This window comes from Catharus ustulatus, chromosome 8, assembly GCF_009819885.2.
Source record: "Catharus ustulatus isolate bCatUst1 chromosome 8, bCatUst1.pri.v2, whole genome shotgun sequence".
Taxonomy (NCBI): domain Eukaryota; kingdom Metazoa; phylum Chordata; class Aves; order Passeriformes; family Turdidae; genus Catharus; species Catharus ustulatus.
Genome location: NC_046228.1, coordinates 5,909,553 through 5,930,699, shown reverse-complemented (window position 1 = coordinate 5,930,699; position 21,147 = coordinate 5,909,553). Strand labels below are relative to the sequence as shown.

General features: G+C 38.6%; 1 protein-coding gene across 1 annotated transcript in view; it reads right to left on the bottom strand.

Annotated features, from left to right (window-relative positions):
• Positions 1 to 281: 281 nt before the first annotated feature.
• CACUL1 (CDK2 associated cullin domain 1) overlaps positions 282 to 21,147 on the bottom strand; it is a 43,346-nt gene continuing 22,480 nt past the window's right edge. The window contains exons 5-9 of the mRNA XM_033066241.2: positions 19,155 to 19,257; positions 9,136 to 9,225; positions 6,363 to 6,501; positions 4,240 to 4,283; positions 282 to 3,762 (exon numbers count right to left, since the gene is read on the bottom strand). Of these exons, the coding sequence (XP_032922132.1) occupies positions 3,722 to 3,762; positions 4,240 to 4,283; positions 6,363 to 6,501; positions 9,136 to 9,225; positions 19,155 to 19,257 (417 nt within the window). The 3' untranslated portion in view covers positions 282 to 3,721. The remainder of the gene's footprint in view (positions 3,763 to 4,239; positions 4,284 to 6,362; positions 6,502 to 9,135; positions 9,226 to 19,154; positions 19,258 to 21,147) is intronic.

Sequence of the window (21,147 nt, the reverse complement as noted above, 5' to 3'; positions counted from 1 at the left end):
TGTAACTACTGGAATAACACCTGCCAGAGTAAGTCCACAAGTGGTTCACACCTGCCATGATTACCAACACCTGAAGTTTGTAAGCTACAAGAAAGATCCTTGTTTATCTCAGATGAAATCCAGGATGGTTGCAGTCAACTGAACCTAAAGACCCACACTGAGCTGAACCAAGTCCCTTCTGGATACCTTGTGCATATCAAGGCATCACACAAAAAAACCAAACCAAACCAAACCAAAATTGTTTTCTCTCTGCTGGAGCTGGGTTGATGACAGGAGTCAGATTCAAGTGGTTGTTTTTTATTCCATAGTTCTACAGAATAGTCCTTTCACTAGGGTTGTCACAGTGTACATGAGAAACATTTTTCAGTCACTCAAAACATGCCCTTTGTAGTTCTTGGGGGTTTTGTTTGGTTTTCTTAATCTTTAGAAAGTAAATAATCATGTCAGGGACAAATTAAAAGGGATGAGACTGGCTGATCATATTTCTATCAAATGACAGGAGTCAAAAACTTCTTCAGTGTATGAATCTGTAAACATTTCCCCAACAACTGCAGGAAGGAGATGCAGCTGAAGAAGAGTTGGGTACTTACTTGGTTAGACCCCCCACTCCATCATTTGTACCAAAGACTATCTTAACCATGTACCAAGACTGCCAACCATCAGTCAGCATGCTGAATTTAAATATTTCAACTTCTCAAATAAAGAAATGAAATTAATCTAAAAATACTTTAATGTAGCAAGCTTGGCTATAGAACCAGTGCAACATAAAGAGGACACCCATTGTATAACCAACTTTACTGCTTAACAGAGTAAGCTACAGATGCAACAGATTCACCACAAGTTATATGGTTAAATTAAATACTGAAGTTAGGATCATGCTGTTGGTAATTGTGGTTTTACAGTACCAATGCTCAAGTTGGCTGAATTAGTTTGACTGTAAGTAAAATGCAGGTTTACAGAGAAACAAAATAATTTAGTATAGTATCCTGTATTCTGTTCCATGCTCGGTCACAATGATAATGTCTTCAACAGATAAACAGCATTTCAGCATTATATAAATAATGCCAAAACATACAGGAAGTGTAATGCCAAATTTACAACATAATACAGTGCTTAACAAACAGATTCCTCAGGCATGGGGGCCAGTGGTGACAATGCTACACAGGACTAGAAGTATCCAAGCCCTACTCAGTGCATACACAGCGGACCACACTGACAGGAATGCTTTATCTTTTGATGGAATTGTCACTCTAGGAGTTTGTGTCCCAAACATAATGTAATGGAAAAGGAATGTTAAACCCTTGCCTCAGACACGAAGCAAAAGCACTACATGTTATTTACAAACCTGAACCAGTAAAATCACTTTAAGACCAGAGAATAACTGTGATCACTTGACAAAGATGACAGAGCTTGGTTACTGTACTGTGTGAACCAGGATGGTAATGAAGTTGTAAACAAACTTTAACCACATTAGGTTAATACATTTATTCTTAACTCAAGAATATTGCCATTTCAGCAGACAATGATTTTTAAAGCTAAGGACACTATCAGAGGTTTTATTTTTGTTTAAAGCCAAAACTTTAAAAACCTGGAAGCTGGCAAATTATTTTTGTTCCTTATTAGCCTTCATTAACTTCTCCACAGCACACTTCAACAAAATTTTCAACCCCCCTGATTTTATCTAATTCTGCTCCAACTTCAGTAGCAAAGCTGAAGTAGACACTACCAACATCTGAAAATCCCTTCTCAGAGTGGCTTGGTTTACACCACTGGGGATGAGTTCAGATTGCTGGCATTGTTCTACATTGAACACAGAACACTGAAGCATTAGGTCTTAATTTGAAAATAAACACTTCCTCAAAATTCAACAGGCTTTGCAAATATGCAAAGAATAACACAGGGAAATCACATTTGAATCTTTCAACCCCAGCAGTGTCAAACTCATTCTTCCTCCCTCACCCTCCAACCAAACCACATTGCCAAAGTGGCTGATGAGACACTGATGGAATTAAATTCACTGACATAAAGCCTGGATACAAAACAAAAAGGAACTTTGTCCCTGCCGCATCTATTTTTTTCTTTTTTTCTTGCATTTTGGAATGAACCCATACAAGCATGAAAGGAGTTGTGTTGGTATTTTGTGTTTTTTAAAACAGCCATAAGAGTTGTGCCAGACAAAACTGAACAAAATTTTTATTTCACTTCAGAAAGATTTTTTTTGTATTACCAACCCATTTCTCTTCATAACTAAAGGTGATAAAAAATAAATCCATAGTAATGAAAAAAACCCCAAACCCTGTAATCAAACTGCTTTTTCAAGTATGTTTCTCCCCTCATAAAAGAGCTGCATTAGCCATACTCTGATTAAAACCCACATCTCAATGAACACACTTAGCCCCCAGGCCCAGATCCCCTGGAAATGGGTTCACCTGGATCTCCAGGACACAGAACTGGAGGCAGGAGGCAGATGGGCACATGCACACTTTATATCACTCCTGAAATCCCTGATTCTGACTACAGTCACTGTCACAGCCCCATCACATCGTCCCAGCAGGAGGAATGGCACAGGAGCCACAGAGTGATGTTGGACAGGTACCATTGCTCAGCCCAGTGCAATTCTTGTGCTGATGGAGATGCACTTTGCAGAATTACCAGACTGGAGAGTTTTGCCCACAGTGTTTTTACAGAGCACAACATAAAGCACATCCTGCTATTTTGTTCAGTCTGGAATTCTCCTCTCCATCTATTGCAGTTATGGAATCATAGAATCACAGAATAGTCTGAGTTGGAAGGGACAAGGATCATCCAGTCCAGCTCCTGAGGCCAATGAAAAGTCAGTGAGGGGGATTCCACAAGAGTTGGTCCCTGCATTAAACACTAATACATGTGAAAAATAAATGGGGACAAACTTCCAAGTTGCTGTTAATGATGGTGATAGGTTCAACTTTTCTTCCTTCCTTCCTCCTTATTTTCACTTCCCATTAATGCAAGAGAAAAGTGCAACTTTGCAGCATGTTTGTTCACATCAAGTTTTTTCCTCAAGAACACATTTTGCAGTAACAAAATATGGTCTGTAAAGTTGCAAAGTGCACAAGCTGAAGGCACAGAGTACAAACACATAAGAAAACAGATTTCAAAATACCTAGTAACAAAAAAAGAGACAAAAGAAAAATCTGGAATTCAAAACTCCCTGACAGAAGATACATTTACATGGGACCAACTCTTCTTGAAAGGTGACAGGTTTTAAACTAACAAACAAATACTGCAAAATAATGAAACTTTATTCTTATTAAGTAGAAGCTCCAGAAAATAACTTGAAGTTTAAAATCTAATACACTGACTTGTTAGCTAGTTTTAAGAATGTCTTTAATATTAAGAAAAGAGTGCAAAAAGGATTCTTCCATTCTAACGCTTTTGGAAGCTGCTGATTTCGGCTGCCCATTTCCACTTTGAGAGGATTGTTTTTCAAGGTGCATTCCTCACAAAGGTTGCAGAAGAGCTTGTTGATAGGCCAGACCAAGGAATCTTGTCTTTCAAAGTCATCCCAACTGTAGCAGCAACTGACATTTTAACATAGAAAGAAGAAAGTCCAAAACTCTTCTTTGAGGCATAGTTCGTGTCAGAGCTTGAGTTTCAGCAGTTGCCAAAGGAGGCTCCAGATACCACTGTGCTCCTCCAGTGTCTGTTCTGGCTAGGAATAAAAGCTGATCCAGTATATTCACTATCTGTATCCCCTGGAGCTTGCACAAGCTGATGAGCCATCTGAAATTACAGAAGAAGTTAAGAAATTCTCTCATATTAAACTTCCCCATTATGTCCCTTGCCACACTTCCCCCCAAACACAGCAGTGTGTGAACAGAAGCTGATACACCACATCAATGTCCATTCAGTCATTTCAGCCTCTGATAAGAGTTCAGCATAAAACTGAGTGATGTTTTATGGTGGAAAACAAAGTGAACACACTCAGCTGAAAGCACATGAGGAAACTTGGTGGTAAGAGGGCCATAAAATGAGCAGAAGTTAACAACAGTATCAGAACAGATAGCATTCCCCAGGCCATCCAAGCAGTTTGAGTTATTTCTTGGCATGGTAAAGGTTAGATTGCAGACAGCTGTTACACGTGGAGATGCAGCCTTTGGCACCTCCCCACCCTGAGAACCCAGAAGTCCACCAGGACCTGAATGCCCAAGCTGGGAGGGGCTGGAGCCTGCTGGAGGGCAGGGCTGGAGCTGTACTTACTGTAAGTTAACTCTTCCCCAGCTCTCTTGCGTGACTGGTCACCTCTGCAGGAGAAGGCACAGAAAGGTTTTCATAATAATCTCACTTAAAGATGTCCCTGCTCCTCTGGACCTTCAAAGGTCCCTACTAACCCCAAGCATTCTGTGATGTTCAAAACAACAAGAAATAAATACCTCAGAGAAATGCCTCTTCTAGAGATTCAGAAACAAAATGCAAACAGAGTAACAGTACCACTACTGCAGGAATCTCAATTTAACAAAAGTGTAAGTACATTTCATAGATTTAATTAGCTCATCCTTTTGCTACTGACAGTAGGCTTGATCTCATAGGATAATCTTTTACAAAATGAAGATGAGGAAAGAATGCTCATACATAGTTGGAGCTTAAAACATGCATAAAATTGTTTTCCTCACTTTGAACTCCCCAACCAAACTTCATAGAACTATGTGAAAAAACTCTGCATCTGTCAGTCTGAAAAGATGCTCCTGAGTCTTACAGACTCTGAGCTGACAACATTTGCTCTTTAAGCAGATTTTAGCACTTAATGGTGTTGATAGCTGTTGTTCTTCAACTAGAAGCTGATGTGCCATTACTGCTGCTGAATCCACCTCACTGAGCTGTGTTCCTCATGGTTATTGCTTTCAATCTTACTACTTCTGTAGGTGGCTGATAATAGTTCTGCTTCCAGTGCATTTCACCAGTTTCACACTGCTTGGAGAACTAAACATGACATTTCAAATATTAACAGTCTATAGCCATAACACCAACTAGTTTCAAAAAATGTTTTTTTCTTTAATTACCTGATAAGGAAAGACTTGGTTGTGAAGTTCTTTGACTGGTTCTGTAAGGAGGAGAGACTATGAAAGGCTGGGAAGGATAGCAAGGGACACTGACCACTGCAAGGCCAAATGCATTTCAAAAAACCAGTTGGTTTTGTGGATATAGAAATGTCATGTTTAGTTCTCCAAGCAGTGTGAAACTGGTGAAGTGCAATGGTAAGCAGAACTATTATCAGCCACCTACGGAATTAGTAAGATTGAAAGTCTGACAACACCAAATTGTTCCCTTTTTTTGCTTTGTTCTGTACATTACATTCTTTTGTCAGCATTATGTGCCTACTCAGTTACAAAGTCTCACACTTCTATTTCTTGGGTCAAATGTACTGCTTTTTTCAGCCCAGGGTTTTATGGTTTTATTTTTATGCTTATCTCTCAAAAATTTTTTTTCTCAACATATAGCCATATAAGAAAAGAGTCTGCACCACAACATTTGCATTTGGGTCAATGGTAGAACTCTGAAGCTCAATCATTTACCAAGTTTTGAAAAGAGAGATGACCTTTGAGGAAAACCACAGGGTATGAAATGCAGAAATACACCCAACACTAACATACCCACATCTAGTGGGTGTTCAAACTACAGGGCCAGGCTCTCAGCATTGCACAGGTTACAGGAAAAATGAAGATGTTTTCTCCTTATGAAGAAATGAACCTCTTGGGAGTAGAGCACAAGGCTTTCCCATCCTGAGCTCAGATTGTCAGAGTACTGCAGAAATCATGAAAAGTGCTGTGCCTTTGCCTGGGCAGAAAAATAGAACAGCACAGAGCAACAGGCACTGCCCAGAGGGAGCAATTTACAGTATGAACATTTTCTGCTGTGTCTTTTATTGTTTGTTCCTCTCCCTTTTCCCCCTCCCCAATTCAATACTCAGATGGGAAATGCCTATTTAAAATAAACACTGTGCCTGTATAAATAACTCTGAAAGTGGAGTAAGGAGAAAACTGACATTTTCAGAAGCACCACAAATAAGAGAGATTTTAGAAAATAAATAGTCAAAGTAAAGGTTGAACAGGAGCATGATCATGCAGTAGAAATCAAAGCCCAGGGATGCATGAACTGCAAGCAACCTGATAAAAAAAACTTCAAGCCTTACAATCATCTTTAGGTAGCACCTGCAGGGCTGTTAGTGCTCAAAAGACACTGAAAATAAGGCCACATTTCAGATACTGAATTGTGAAGGTTCTTTATTAACTCTTAAAGTATTTCTTCAGTATTTTGAGGTGTACCCATTTTTACCATTTCAGCACTGTCCTGCACAATCACTATTGAAGATTAATAATTATTACCTAGTAAATCCATTCTGAATAAGCTCTCTTTGAAGTTTCTGGTCTTGAGCAGCATATTCCTGAAGCTCAGATTCCACAGCAGGGGGTAGAATATTTGGGATGAATTTAGAAAATAAAGCTGGTGCCATCTGTACCCATTCTGTAAGAAGAGAGAAAACAATAGCAAAATACATGGAAGAGATTTTGTGAAAATGTTACTGTTTGACAAATGTAACTTTATAATCCACAGAAACCATGCCTTAAAGCAGAACAAACAATGAGACTGTTGAAATTAGATGTTTACATGTAGATAGAAGAATTACTATTTTTCTCAGCTTCATCATCAAATTGAGATTCAGTTCTTGCAGCATCTCACAGGACCTGCTGAGTCTCTGGACACTCTTAAGGACAGGCAACTGATGATCAGCAAACTCACTTGGATAATTAGATAATGATTGTAACACTTTAGTGCAGAAAATTTATCCCCAAAATGCAGCCTTCTCTTCCCTGAGCCTGACTTCTAAAAAGCCCAGTAGTATCATCATACAACCCTACTCCTTCCTCCCATTTCAAAGGAATTCATGCATTTCTCTCACTGATCTTCCAAAGCTTAGACAAACACTTTTTTAATGTTCATAATATAAATCTAGCCTGTACCAGTTCAGCTTCAGGACAGACATGTGATTTAATTTCACTACACTGAACACTGTTTTACAGGAGCAAGACAATTTACCTTGAAGCTGTTTCAAGGCTTTAAGACTAATCAAGGGATGAAAACTTGGTTTACAGCAACTGTATAACAAGTTCTGAGAAAAATAAATAGCCCTCAACTATTTCTCCAGGCAGACTTTTCCCAGGCTATAGGAGTTACCTGAAATTTCATCTTTACTTAGAAAAAGGGGACACTTTTAAATTCATCACAAGTTTTTATACAATTCCCACAGTCCTGCAAACCGACTGAGGGAGCACTCAATCCCCTCAACCACATCAGGGAAAGAGGCTTTAAAAAGGACTGGCCCCACAACTGAGCTAGAATTAAAAGAGAGTTTTCTCTGGCAACATTTGGAAGTCTGACAGCTGATAGGAACTTTCAAGCTGAAGAGAAAACAAAGGAAGAGGACGAGAAGGGGAAAGCCCTGGCTGCAGCCACGTGGGCATCGCTTCTCCCCCTGCTCTCTGCACTGCAGACCCTGACAGGCTGCTCTAATCCCATGCACCTTCCCCTGGCCCCAATTCCTGCTCACAGGCTGCTCTAACCCCACTGCACCTTCCACTACCCCCAATTCCTGCTCACAGGCTGCTCTAATCCCATGCACCTTCCCCTGGCCCCAATTCCTGCTCACAGGCTGCTCTAACCCCACTGCACCTTCCCCTGGCCCCAATTCCTGCTCACAGGCTGCTCTAATCCCATGCACCTTCCCCTGGCCCCAGTTCCTGCTCACAGGCTGCTCTAACCCCACTGTACCTTCCCCTGGCCCCAATTCCTGCTCACAGGCTGCTCTAACCCCACTGCACCTTCCACTACCCCCAATTCCTGCTCCCCCTCCCCAGTTACCTGCCCCACCACACATCCACACAGCAGGTGAGCAGCACTGCCTCAGAGGAACCCCTGCTCTGACTGATTCAAAATTTATACCCAAGAACCAGGATCACCAAAGTACAGCTTTTTGTACCAAGAAGTCTATCCTGGGCTCTTCAGCTACTCAAAATCTGGTTAGTCCCACAGTACCAACCCAAAGCAGTGTCTGCTGTGCTGTGGACAGACACAGAGATCATCTGGAACAGAAAACTGTGAAATCACAAGTCCATCACCTACAATATGAAGTGTGGTCAAGAAACAACCACCCTGAATTGAATTCAAAAGAGTAATACTTTTATACTTATGTATACACACCCTTCCTGTCTTTGGTCCTGAACACTTTCTAAAATTGAAATTAGCATTGCCTTAAAATGGATGGAAGTATGTTAATTTTGCTGATGTAAAAATAATCTTTGCTTAAAGAAAGTGCATTTTGTACATGTAGAGTCCACTATATTCCTGGTTTGTACTCATGCTAAAAATTGCACTAAAGCTTTTTGTAAAGGATTCCCATTCTTATTTCTATTTCCATAAATGGGTACTGCAAAACAGACTGAAGCTCAGGCACGCCACAGTAAGAAACTGTCAGTACTGTAAAAGGAAGGGAAACAGGTACCATTTATTTATGGATATTTTAACACTTCCTGTTTCTAAAAACTTCTCAAACACGGGATAAGGCTCTCCTCAGTTCTCCAAAACTCACAAGATTGCCATACAAAACTGATTAAAATCTCCAATGCCATTTTCCTTTCAATATAATTGTTGTTGCATAAGACATCATGATGTATTCACAAGTTAAATTAAGCTCTTCCATGAAATAATACCAACAAAACAATGGCTTCATGAAAGAAACAGTCACCTCATGCCAAAGATCTGGTTGTTTGAAGAGTGACTCTCAATACAACTTTCACCATTTCAATACTTCTCAGTTTCTGCCATGACTGTCTCATTAACATCCTTCTTCCTTTATTTTTTACAGAGAAGGAATAGACCTTCCCTTTGTCTCAGAATAGAAGGCTGGGTTGTTTGTTTTTTTTAAAGTATTTGGTCCCTCGCCGGGTGACAAACAGCAAGAATCAGGGTGGAACTGAACATTGTGATGCACAAAACACAACACACTTGGATTGTTAACTGTGCATTAGTTAGAGTAGACACATTTTGGCAAACAAATGACAATCACAAGATGAGATCAGTACAAACATTTCTCCTTTTTACCTGGTCGTAGTGTATACAGGCCTTTCACAATATTTGCCATGGTTGAAGGAGTTATTTGAAACGGTGTTGACTGAGCTTCCAAAAGTAAAGCTGAAACAAAATTAAAACAGTCACCAACTTTTTCTTACACATGATTTTTTTTAAATCCAAAAAAATACAGTAATTGTGGTTTTTTGGCGCTTGATGTCCTCACAAATAAAACAGCCACATGCCTGATTTAAACTTATTGTCAAGAATAATAATACATCACCTTTAGATAGAAGTATCCTGCTCAAATTATGTCTAGTGAAAATGCAATAACTCATTTTTCATTCATTGGAGGTAGCAGAGATTCAGCAACACCAAGCAGGTGATGGCTTTAAGTAGTCACACACAGAACTGAAGCAAACTCACACCTGAAGATCCCCAAATCCTTACTGTACAGCATTTAGAATCTTCCACACAAAACTAAGGATGGATTCAAAGTCCATGCATGTGAAGTGCAAAAATTATAAACACTGAAAAAGAAAATTTGTCTTTTAAACACAAGTTAATGATTGCCCTTTCCTCTTGAGGAAAAACCTGCCAACAGCACATTTACTGTTCATGTTGTGATGTACAGGCTTTCATCCTTATTTGTATTTATATGAGCTTTGTACATACATCTGAACTACAGAAACACAAAATAAAGAAATTAAGAAGGTGTACATTGGCTGACATTGGAGAAGTTCTGCTTTTTAAGCTTCAGAGCATCTCCAATTCTGACTTCAGCATCTGCCACTAGAACACTTAAAGAGAAAGAAAAACCTTCAGTAGCATGTTTTTTCTTCTCTTTTTGAAACTCCTCAAGTGGTTCATGTGATAGGGAAATTAAAACAAAGTACTTCTTTGTAACCTTCAAGTAATCAAAGTTGCTATATTTAACTGTTACAGATGAATTTGTTTTACAAAGAGCAGTCTTAAAAGTACTTGCTCCTTTCAGCTGGAGCCTTGAGGGTGTGAGAGCCTGTGATTTGTTCAGTAATGACACATTTACAGCCCCTGTCCTTAAGATTTGTCAAACAGCCTCTTGGCAGCCCAGAAAGTTAGAATCATAGAATTAAAATAATGCACAATCCAAACTATGTGTGTGCATATACAAATATTTACATCTTTAATTAAGACTGTGGCCACTTCAGCCTAAACATCACCAACAGATTTGCAATGTACCCAAGAAACTGTGAATTTGTTCTTTATACGTAGGAAATGACACATTAAATGACACAAAACAAATTATTCAAAACAAAAAACCTTCATTATTTCACTGCAGCTTCAGAAACAAACATTTCTTATCTTGCTTTCTGCAAATGCACACATGACCTGCTACAATACAAATTTAAATCACTCACTCCTGATTTTTAGTCAATACAAGCATGACAGTGTTATGTTCAACAAGATAACAAAGTAATGGCATGTCTTTCCTGACTCTCAATAAAGAAAATTAAAGAATATCCTGTTCAATAAGCCATACACTATGAACTAACCTGGCTTGTCCAAAAGTTGGACATCAAGCCTCAAAAAATTAATAGCACTGCTGTAGGATTTGTGTTTACAGAATGATTTCTGTAAGAGCAAACAAGACTCCTCTCTGGATAGAACCAAAAGATCTCAAAGTAAACTTAAAGAAAAGTTGTAAACTAAGATGGCAAAGATGTAAAACCTCTCTGCACACAGATTCATTTTCAGTTTTGCAATGAAACAAACTTAGACATTCACTCAATCCTGTATTACTTCTTGAGAGGCTCACTCAAGGAATAGAAACAGCTCTGCCAGACATGCTGGAATCACCTCTGCTGTTATTTTACAATCTTACAAATACTAAGGCTTTTATTAGAATAATTAGTGTCTACAATAATTAGAATAATCTGTATCTACAACATAGAAGTTGCACAGACTCCTCCTACCCACTCCCAGAACTGCACCTGCAGCATTTACAAGGATAGAGGAGGGAGAGGCAAAAATAAAACTGAACCTCAGCTGAATGAGAGTGGTAATGCCACCATGATAGCATCTGCCCACCTCCACAGAGCTCATGAATTAATACCACATTCTACAGACTGCATAACTAACATGTGAACAAGTTAATTAACCTGTAAAGAGTCCTGAAAATAACTCCTGGCAGCATCAGACAAGTGTGGGCTCCCATGATGAAAAGTATTAAATGCAGAAAGATACAAAATGCTTTGAAAAATTCTTGAACACAACACCCAAAATGGCCCCAAGGAATTTTGAGGAACAGGAGACATGAACTTCAGATACTCTGCAGTAACCAAGTTACCCCAATATTGCTCAGCAGCACTGGAGAACCATGGCCCTTGATGAACATTTAAGCTACTTCCTACAGGAATTCCAGGAGTTGATGATATTTAACAAGTCCAAAGTCACTTGTTCGTATGACTGACTTGCAAAACTCAGGATTTAGCAGTTCTAAAAAGCTTTTTCTATCCTCCAACATTCATTTGAAAATAGATTTTACTTAGTGAAGATGTAACTTCTGGCACAGCAGTGAAACTTTTGCATGTTAGTACAAGGGCTGTTTTCCTCCCTCTGTAGTAATTTTACAGAACTACAAGGTGCAGCTGAAAGTTTTTGTTGTTGCCATTTTGGGTTGTGGTTTTCTGTGAGGTTGGTCAGGTTTTTGTGTTGGCTTTTTACTGCTGTTATTTGGTGTTTTGAATTTGTTGAGGGTTTTTTTTACCTGCTGCCCATTTTATCATTAAATAATCTGATGAAGCTTGATGATATATTACATTTTCATTCCTTAAACCTAGGTACAATTCCTGTGTGTTAATTACTGATCTAGAACTTCAAAAGCCTTTTGAATGAAAACTGACTTTCTTTTTGGCTTAACCCTCAAACTTCTCATGATCCTTGTGTTTCATCTTCCTTCACACAGAACTAAAAATAAATTTTTACCAACTAAAATTCTTGGTAAGTTCATAATGAATTAAAATGTAGATCAGAAAAAAAAGACATGAAAACTTTTTATTATTATGAATTTGCCACTAGGCATTTAACAAAGCCACAGCTTACTTTAAAAATATTCATTACATAGACCAAAAGTTTTAAGTACATAGTAAAAATTCAGCCTTAATCACATGGAAAATAGTCAGTGCTGTAAAAAGAATAAATATGAAAAACAAAGCTATAAATGTAGAGATATATGCTTTTGGAGTTGTATAATTGGAATATAGGGTGGTACTTTCACATTTATAATTTTATGAGCTCTTACTGAAATTGGAATATTACTGCTATTTCTTCACCAAGGAGCCAGATTAACTATGGTGGTCATTACCTGAGACTGTATTTTCCAATTTAATTTGAAGTGCTGCAACTCAATGAACATGAAACAAGGAAAATAAGAAACAGAGCAGCAACTTTTTAAAATAGCCTGGAGTTCTTTCATGAAAGGTTTAGATCAGAGACAAAATTTGCATGTAGATTGTTATTTTAAAAATTTCAATGTGTTCTACAATACTTGGTAACAACCCAGACTGCTTCCAGTATTGTTACAACACAATTACTTAGTCCTTAGCTGTCAAATTACAGCTGCAATTTCAATATTAGTGGTGGCCCACTTACACTGAGCATGTAAATATTGATTATTCCATCAGCTCTGCAGAGCACAGAGGGTATGAAACATTAACAGCTACAAAAGCTCTCTCAGTTAGTCCTGGAGAGAGCAAAGGTGTGTGCTGAGGTCTAAGGAAAGGGTAATATTTATGTGACAGGAGTTTTGAAGGAGTGGTTGACTTCCCTGCAATAGCAGCATCCCAGCACACTCCCCATGGGCTGGAAAAGAAGTGGAACAATAAATACTGCAGTTATTTGTGTCTATCAATATTTGGAAGGAAAGAAGGAAGGAGAACATTGTTTACAAAGTTAGAATTGGAAACTTAAAGTGATTAAATTATTTGCCAACATAAAATAAGCTAGAAATTAAATACTGAAATTCACAATCCTGTAAATGCATAAAATTCTTTAAAAATTATTTTTAGTGAAGAACTTCAGAATAAATGCATTCCTTCCCTACATCTCAAAAAAAGAATCCTCTTGCCCCCCAGAACAATTACTGTCAGGAGCTGGAATCTCAACAGCTTTATAGCTGGGGAAAAGAGTACATTAGCTTTTTGTTTCAGAGGAATTCTAACAGAAATCATCCTGGTTTAGTCTGGAACAAATACACTGGAATTAATTGGTATTTTCTCCAAGTGGTCTGCTACCTTTCTTCATTTTTAAGGCCCTGAGGAAGAAATCTCATTTCATTTTACCCATCCTGACACAAATGCTAATTCTAAAGACAGAGTCACTCCAAAAGCCAGTAATTCTGTCTTTTAAAATATTTATTTTTTTTAAGAATCTCCCTTTTTTTCAGTATCATTCTTAAACTTAAAAAGCAAGAAATACAGTTTATGAATGTGGCAGAGTAGAGTTGTGCAGATTTTCTTCTCATACTAACTTTTCAGAGTTTTAGAAGAAAGCAAAGCAGTGTCTAGAGGCTGGATAACATCCAATATATTACAGAAGGAAAGGGCCTCAGTAATCAAAAAAGACATTTTTAAAACACATTGCTTCTGTCATCACAGTAGTCACTCTGAATCCCAAACCAAAAAGAATAATGATTGAGAACTCTTGAGGGCAGTTTCTATATTAAAGCTTTAGTTCAGATTAGAAATGTGATTTTGAAGCAAATTCACTGATCATCCCCACTTTGCTGCTCCTTGGTTGGTTATGACAGAGCTGCCTTGGAGCATATTACTTTAATTCCTTTTGGGCAAGATTACACCAGAGGTGCCCAATCTGCTGCTCCCTGGCTCTCTGTCCAAAGGAGCAGACATGAACAGAGGGAAATAAAACTCCAAAAAGCAAGGGAAGGTCAGCACTGGCTCCTCAACACCACCAACATGGAGATGTTTCATATTCTGCTCCTTTTCCACCACCCCACTTATTAATGCAGACACAGCCTAAACCATGCAATGAAACCCTCAGCTCTTCCTACAGGGCCCAAACCTTTCAGATAAAAGCTGCACCAAACCTCTAATGATGCTCCAGGCACTGCTGTCAAAAGCAACTCAGCACAGATATCCAAGAACAAGATCATTTTCCTTCTGAAACACAGCCATTAGATGTGACATGGAAGTGAGAAGCACAAAGAACAACGTCTTCAGTGTCAGCAGCACACTAAAAAGCTGGGGCAATGCTCTCTGCAAGAAGCTGAGAAGCCATGAGAGTGTTGTCTGCCCTTGTCAGGGCATTTTCACTGCAGTTTGTGCACCAAGGTTGCTTCTCATGTGCAGATTGTTTGAGACAGATGTCAAATTTGAGGGGGAGGGAAGAAATGCCACCTCAAACAGGGTGAATTTCAATTCAATCCATCTTTTCCTTGTCTATCTGTGCCGAAGGGTGAGGCAAGGGGACTGAATAAAAAAACCCAGCACACATCAAAACAAACCCTGTGGTCTCTGCTGTAGCTGTAGAGTCAGGCCATGAACTTGGTATCAATCACAGTCCTGCTCTCAGCCTTTTGCACTGCTCCTCTCAAACAGAGAGTTCTGTATTCACAAAAAAAAGTTGGATATGGCATTTATTAGTGAAAGGCATTTTGTCAAAGCAGCACACAGCTGAAGAGATGAGGAGGGTCCCTTGCTTCACTGACATCAGACAGGTTTTGGGAGGTCAGCACAGCAAAACACAGCTGCTAAATACACAGAGCTGGGTGCCCACAGAGCAACAAACACTCCTGCTGAGGCACTGCACAGGCAACATCCTCCCTGCTACATTCACCAGCCTCTAACAGATATAAACAGATTCATTCTCTATAACTTGGCATTTCTACCTGCTGAATCAACAAGCTGGACAACTTCATTGTTAAAGAGCTGTTCATGTTTGAGTTAACTTTCCTGGTACTTTTTAGAAAGCACCAATGCAGTGGAAATATCTTTCCTGTTTTTATGAAGGATAACCTTTAAAAAAGGTTTTAACCTTTCTTTATAAAGAAAAAGGTTTTCCAACATAAACAGCCCCTTGTATTGAACTCCATTACACATCCAACAAAAAAAATAAAGAAAAAGGAAAAAAAAAATTTCTTCCCCTCATCTGAATCCAAGTGACCTAACTAGAAAGAAACAAAGCTGTCATATGTAAAGATCTTCACAGAAAAGACTTCCTCTGGAACTAACTAGAAACTGAAAACATAATGAAGGAGGCTGTGAGTGGTCTCCCTCCTCCTGACTTTTTTCAAAGAACTTTTTCTTGGAAACCATGAGAAAAACTTCTACTTTGGCAAACACATATGTGTTATATTTTTACACTGGGTTTTAGCTCTGAACTCACACACACACAGACATAAAGACTGACATTCAACAACTGCCTACATGCCTTTAGAATCCACACACAGTAAACACTCTGTGTGCTCAGGCTTCAGTGGTTAATTCTGTAATTACCCCAGGCAACAGGAACAAAATCAGAAGTGCTGCACAAAGCTATTTTCCCTCTGATAAAGTTCACCTGACTTCCCAGTTGAGTAACTGTACAAAAGTGCAGGCAGATTTTTTTTTTGGGAAGAACCAACTTGTACTGAATGATCTGTACCAGCACATTGCTTTTTCTTGAGTAAAAAACACTTCTTGAACTCAAAACAGTAGTGTGTAAGGCAAGAAAAAGCCCTGCAAACACAGATGTAAATGGCTAAAGTACTACAGCAAAGAATTAGGAGGAGGAAGGAGGAGGGAGGAGGAGGAGGGAGGAGGAAAGAAGAGGAAGAAGGAGGAGGAGGAAGGAGGAGGAAACTGCCCTCTAAAACAGCTTTCACCTCTATGCCCAGTTTAACTTTTTGCTGCTTTTTTCTTAGTATGGTAACATCATCGACCTCCCAGAGCAGGATTACACTCTAGCATTCACCTTCCTTTCTTCAGTTTTCAGGAAGAGAACAGGAATAATTGCAAACTCCTGTAATTTAAACCCAAGTGATCTTTCCACCAAGGAGACACAACATTATGCTCTTAATAGCTTTTCTTCTTTTGTTAGATTCAAAAGCAAGCTTGGTTTGGGCACTAAGCTGCCAATATCCAAAAGGGGAAGAGTGGAAGTTACTTGGAAACACTCTGCCATTGAATTTTACTTATTGCAAGTACTAGAAGTAGAGAGTTTCAGGAGTTGCTACTCACTTTCACACAGTAACTGCCATTTTTCTAGATGACAATAAACAGGCAGGATGTTTCCAGGGCATGGAGATTACACTGCAGGACTATCAGAAGAGATAGTGGCTGCATAAGGAGAAAATAAACCTATTTCTGAGTTTTTCTGCTTACAAGTCACCTCATGCAGGACTGTAGCAGGAACAAAGATGACATTCTCCACCACCTCTTCCCTAGTGACATGGGGATATTATCTGCATCTTCTCCCCCTCCCACCCTCATTTCTGAAGCTGCCTGTAAATAAGATGCTGTATCTTTGCTTGTTACATTCAGTTAAGCAGTTCTGCACACAGCAACTTCTCCCAAGCCATTGAACACAGCACTCTTATCAGCAAGAGCCAGCTTTGGTTTTGTAAGGAAAATAATCAGGTTATATTCACTTAGTTCAAATGTACCCACTTTAATCTGAAGAGCATTGACTTGATAAATGTGTGAGTGCAAAAGTGTTTCACAAACAGCTGTGTTCGTGGATCTGTGTATTGTGAGTTTTTATTATGTATTTACTTTAACCGAGCAGAAGTGCTCCACATGGTGAAGTGCTTTAAAAAAAATAAAATTCATCCTCAGCCTGGGGAACTCTGAGCCAAGAGATCCAACACCAAGGAAGAGATCAGGGCTGCACTGCTCTTCTGGTTTCTCCCCCCCATCTTTCTGAAGTGGGGCAGGAACTGTTTCAAAAACCAAATGTACCTGAAATGTACTTACAGTCCTTCCTGGACACAGCTTCAAATAGAAATGCCAGCTTCCAGCCTCTGAGAGAATGACAAGGTACTATAAACAAAACCCACTTTGTACAAACATAGCAACAAATTTCAGGAGCAAGACCAGATGTTACTCTGACCCTCCAAGTCTAGATAGACCATAAATGGATTAAATCAATTTTGTAATTTGTTTTTTTTTTCAACAGACGGAAGGCAGTGAAGTGGCAGGTGCAGCATCTCTTTAAAAAACAGCCTCAGGATTCAATTTCTCCATATGAATCACAACTTCCTTGACTTTAATTTCCAAAGTATCCCCATTCATATCTGTACCTTTTCCCCCTCACAATACAGAAACATTTTTTTGCTGAACCAAAGCTGTATCAAATATCAGCAAAGAGCATCACACACTGACATTGGGAAGCAAAGTAAATAACAAACACCAACTTGCATTCTACTTCCATAGAGTCCTTACATTTCTAAAAAGGAAGGTACTACTCATCTATTTTGGTTCAAATTTCAGAAAGCCAGAACAGCTGAGAAAGGCAGAAAAAAATACAATACTAGAAGTTTTTCAGCACATCTGCAGTACTATATCATGTGCTATGTATCTTCAATTATTTACCAAGAACCTGATAGCAATTTTAAAATTTTATTTAGGTGTACTTTAATTCAATTTATAGATCCTCTTATCCAAGATCTAATTAAATCAGATCACAGTTAGTAGTTCATGTTCAGTATTTATCATCTTACTTAGGAGGGAGATAAAACCCAAATAACTTAGCTTTGATAAACTGATAGTCAGACTGAAATGAACCCAAGGAAATGAATCTCTTGCTCATTAAACAAGAGGCTTCATATACAGCAACACAGACAGTTTACCTTTATTTTTCTTTTATTTTTTTCATTTTACTTCTGCAATTAACAGCTGGGGAAAAGTATTTCTGATTACACACACACACACACACTACACCACAGGTCTTTTCCTTTCAACAGTTCATCTGCAATTTCTGTTTGATTCTGCTATTATCACTGCAGAAAGTTAATTACTTAGCAACAACACATCTGACATCACTTATGCCAGAGGTTTATTCAGTGTTGTAACTTCGCTTTGCCACTGGAAAAAAAAATTCTTTGCCTGAGAAATGCAAATATTTTAAGGAAATATCAGTCAAATTTTCCATGATCTTGTTGCAGCAATCATCTTACCAGTTTTCATACCAGTAATTCTCTTTGGCAAATACAACATCAGGCCCATGGCTGGGCATTTCTCATTGTTCTGCTATTTTTAAGGTGATGAGATCTGCTCTTCGTGACACTTTTCCAGATGGTAAGAACAAGACTTCATCAGAGCTGATGATTTCCCATCCCTGTAGGGAGTCAGGCTCCCTTGTGGTCACCCTGTTCACCCACCCCTCTCCCAGGAAGTCACCCCTCAGTGAGCCTGAAACAGCAAAGCTCCTTCTCCCCAGCATTGCCTGGAATGAGCAAAGACAAAAGGAGCAGTGAACTCCACTCCCATTGCTCTCATGCTTTGCTAGCTGCCCTTTGAGGGGCCAGCAGGGCAGCAGCAGGTCCCTGTGCTCACAAAACACTCTCAGAGGTGGCAGGTTTCAGAAAAACACTGAGGTTCACCACAGGAGTCACACTTCCCATTCAGTGCTCCCGTGGGTATCACTTGCAGCACATTCTATCTGCATTAACCCATTAACCTAAGAGAGAAGCTGCTGCCAGCACTCTGCAGCTCATCACCTCCAGCAATACTCTGTATCATGACAATAAGCCCAGAGGTAGCACAGTTCTTTGACCACACCATGCTCTTAATGTCACTATTTTGATAATGAAGTTGAAAAGCAACAGCATAAACAATACAACATTCATTCTGCCATAATCACAAGGGAAAATAAATATTGGCTCCCCCAGATCTCATGCAAAGCATTACTTCACACAAGGTCAGATTTCTGAAAAAAATAAGATGAAGTGTGTCACATTGAAGTTCACTAGTATTTGGCATTTTATCCCTATTTGCTGTGGATTTCCACAGTATCTGAAAGCACTGTGGCTCTCCAGGCTTCCATTATAAGAAAAATTCAACAGCTTTACTTACGCATTAGGTTGTAAATGTGCTTTTCTGCAACATGTTCCGTAAACAGCTTTATAAGGTCATCTTTTAAGTCTCTGTTTAGCTTGGTTTCTATGTAAAATTTATTCTGGAAAATAAGACAGACGTTTTCAAGTTTACTTCTCATAATAGCAAATAAAATGAACTTATTTTTTGTCTGTGAATAAAAACAGTTCAGAATATTAATGCCATAGAATATGTAAAATGTAAAATGTTTCCTTGGTGACTGCATTTAAACTAAACAGAACATTCCTGTACAACAAAAAAAAAAAAAAAAACATTGGTGACAAACCTACTTACATACAGCCATACATATTTATTTTGTTTTCTGTATCTACAGCTACACCTCTCTATTGATCCAGACTGGACAAATTATATACAAAACACTTCATTTTAGAAGTTCTAGAAATTTTGCAAATTCTCTTAACACCAAAATACAGCTGGACATCGTGTTTGTAACCAAAGAAAATATTTTTTCCAATGACTAAAAACAATTAAGCCATTAAAATAGATGGGTTACAATAACAAATCATCAGCACCTATCCACTTCTGTGGTTCAGTGACAATCTCAGAAGACAGCTAGTCAGAATGAATCAGCTATAGAAATAAGTGATATATACAAATCTACACAAATGTGAACTACATTAAAATTTTTAGGATTCCATTACTTTGACTAATTCAGCATTAATAAAGAATTCATCTCTTTGAGGGAAATTCAAAGATAATTCTATTCCTGAGTTCCTCAAGGGCCCCAATACCTAATAGACTATTTGGTATCAATGCTCCATTTCCTGCAATTAATAGCAAGATTCCTTGTCTGAATCTTATTCACAGAGGTGTTTTAACAGTTGGGGGAAAAATTGCTTCAAGATAAATCTCCTAGTGTTAAAAAGCTAACTTGGAAGCAGAACAGCTGAGTTAACTAATTTGGAGAAACGGTGTAAAAGAGTTAAATAAAAAATCTAACAGAAAATCAACTCAAAAATAATCCACAGGAACACTTATCTGAGATACTTACTAGAAGAAGGGATACCTTAGGGGAGAAAGGTTTTTCCACACTTTAAATCAAGTTTTTCTCCTATTCACTAAAGCATTTAACAAAACCAGAACAAACTCTCAGAAGGCAGAGCAATCTTCATGTTTTTGTGTGAAACCCATTCTCTTGGCTATTATCAAAACTACAAACACACTGTAACAATCTGTCCAGGCAGAAACCCCTTAAACTTTTGAGAGAACAATTATCAGCATTTATTTACCTCTAATAAAAACTGAACCTGGTAGAACAAAGGTAATCTGAGGGCTGAATACTGAACACATGCCCCTATTGTAGTTTAAATTTGTTGCAGTGATAGGTAAAAGACTTAAAATGTTGGGTTTTTTGTTGTTTTTTTTTAAATTTACTAACTTACCTCTGATACCCTGAATTTAAGCTGCCTGTAGACATTTTATCAGGGACTAGGACTCAGTTGTTTCCCTCACCTGGGCCTGTGAACAGAGATTGAGGGAAAGCTCTGCAGACAGAACACCCTAATTAGAACCAGACTAACTCACTGGTAATGGTTTTGGTTAATGGTGAGCTGCCATTACCACAGCAACTAAAGATACACTTGGAAGAAGTGTTAAGCCACACATCACACTACAGCCTTTCACCAGAACATTTTCCTAAACCAGTTTGCACATGATAAGCAAATTATGATGCTTTGTTTTGCTCAGGGGCTGGAAAGCCTAAACTTTCAATTCTACTAATTTTGTTACTAGAAGAGCAACAAAAAACCCACACAACCCATCAGTTACAAGACAGTACAAACAGAGAAGAAATGCAAAATACTCTTCTCATTTGCTCACTTGGAAACACTTTCTAAAAAGAAGTTCCAATTTTGTGAGCTTAAATAGACAATAAAGAGCATCTAACTGAAGTACTTCATTTCCAATCCCCAGTGTTGAAAGGAGAGAGCAGAAGAGCTGTCACATCCCCCAT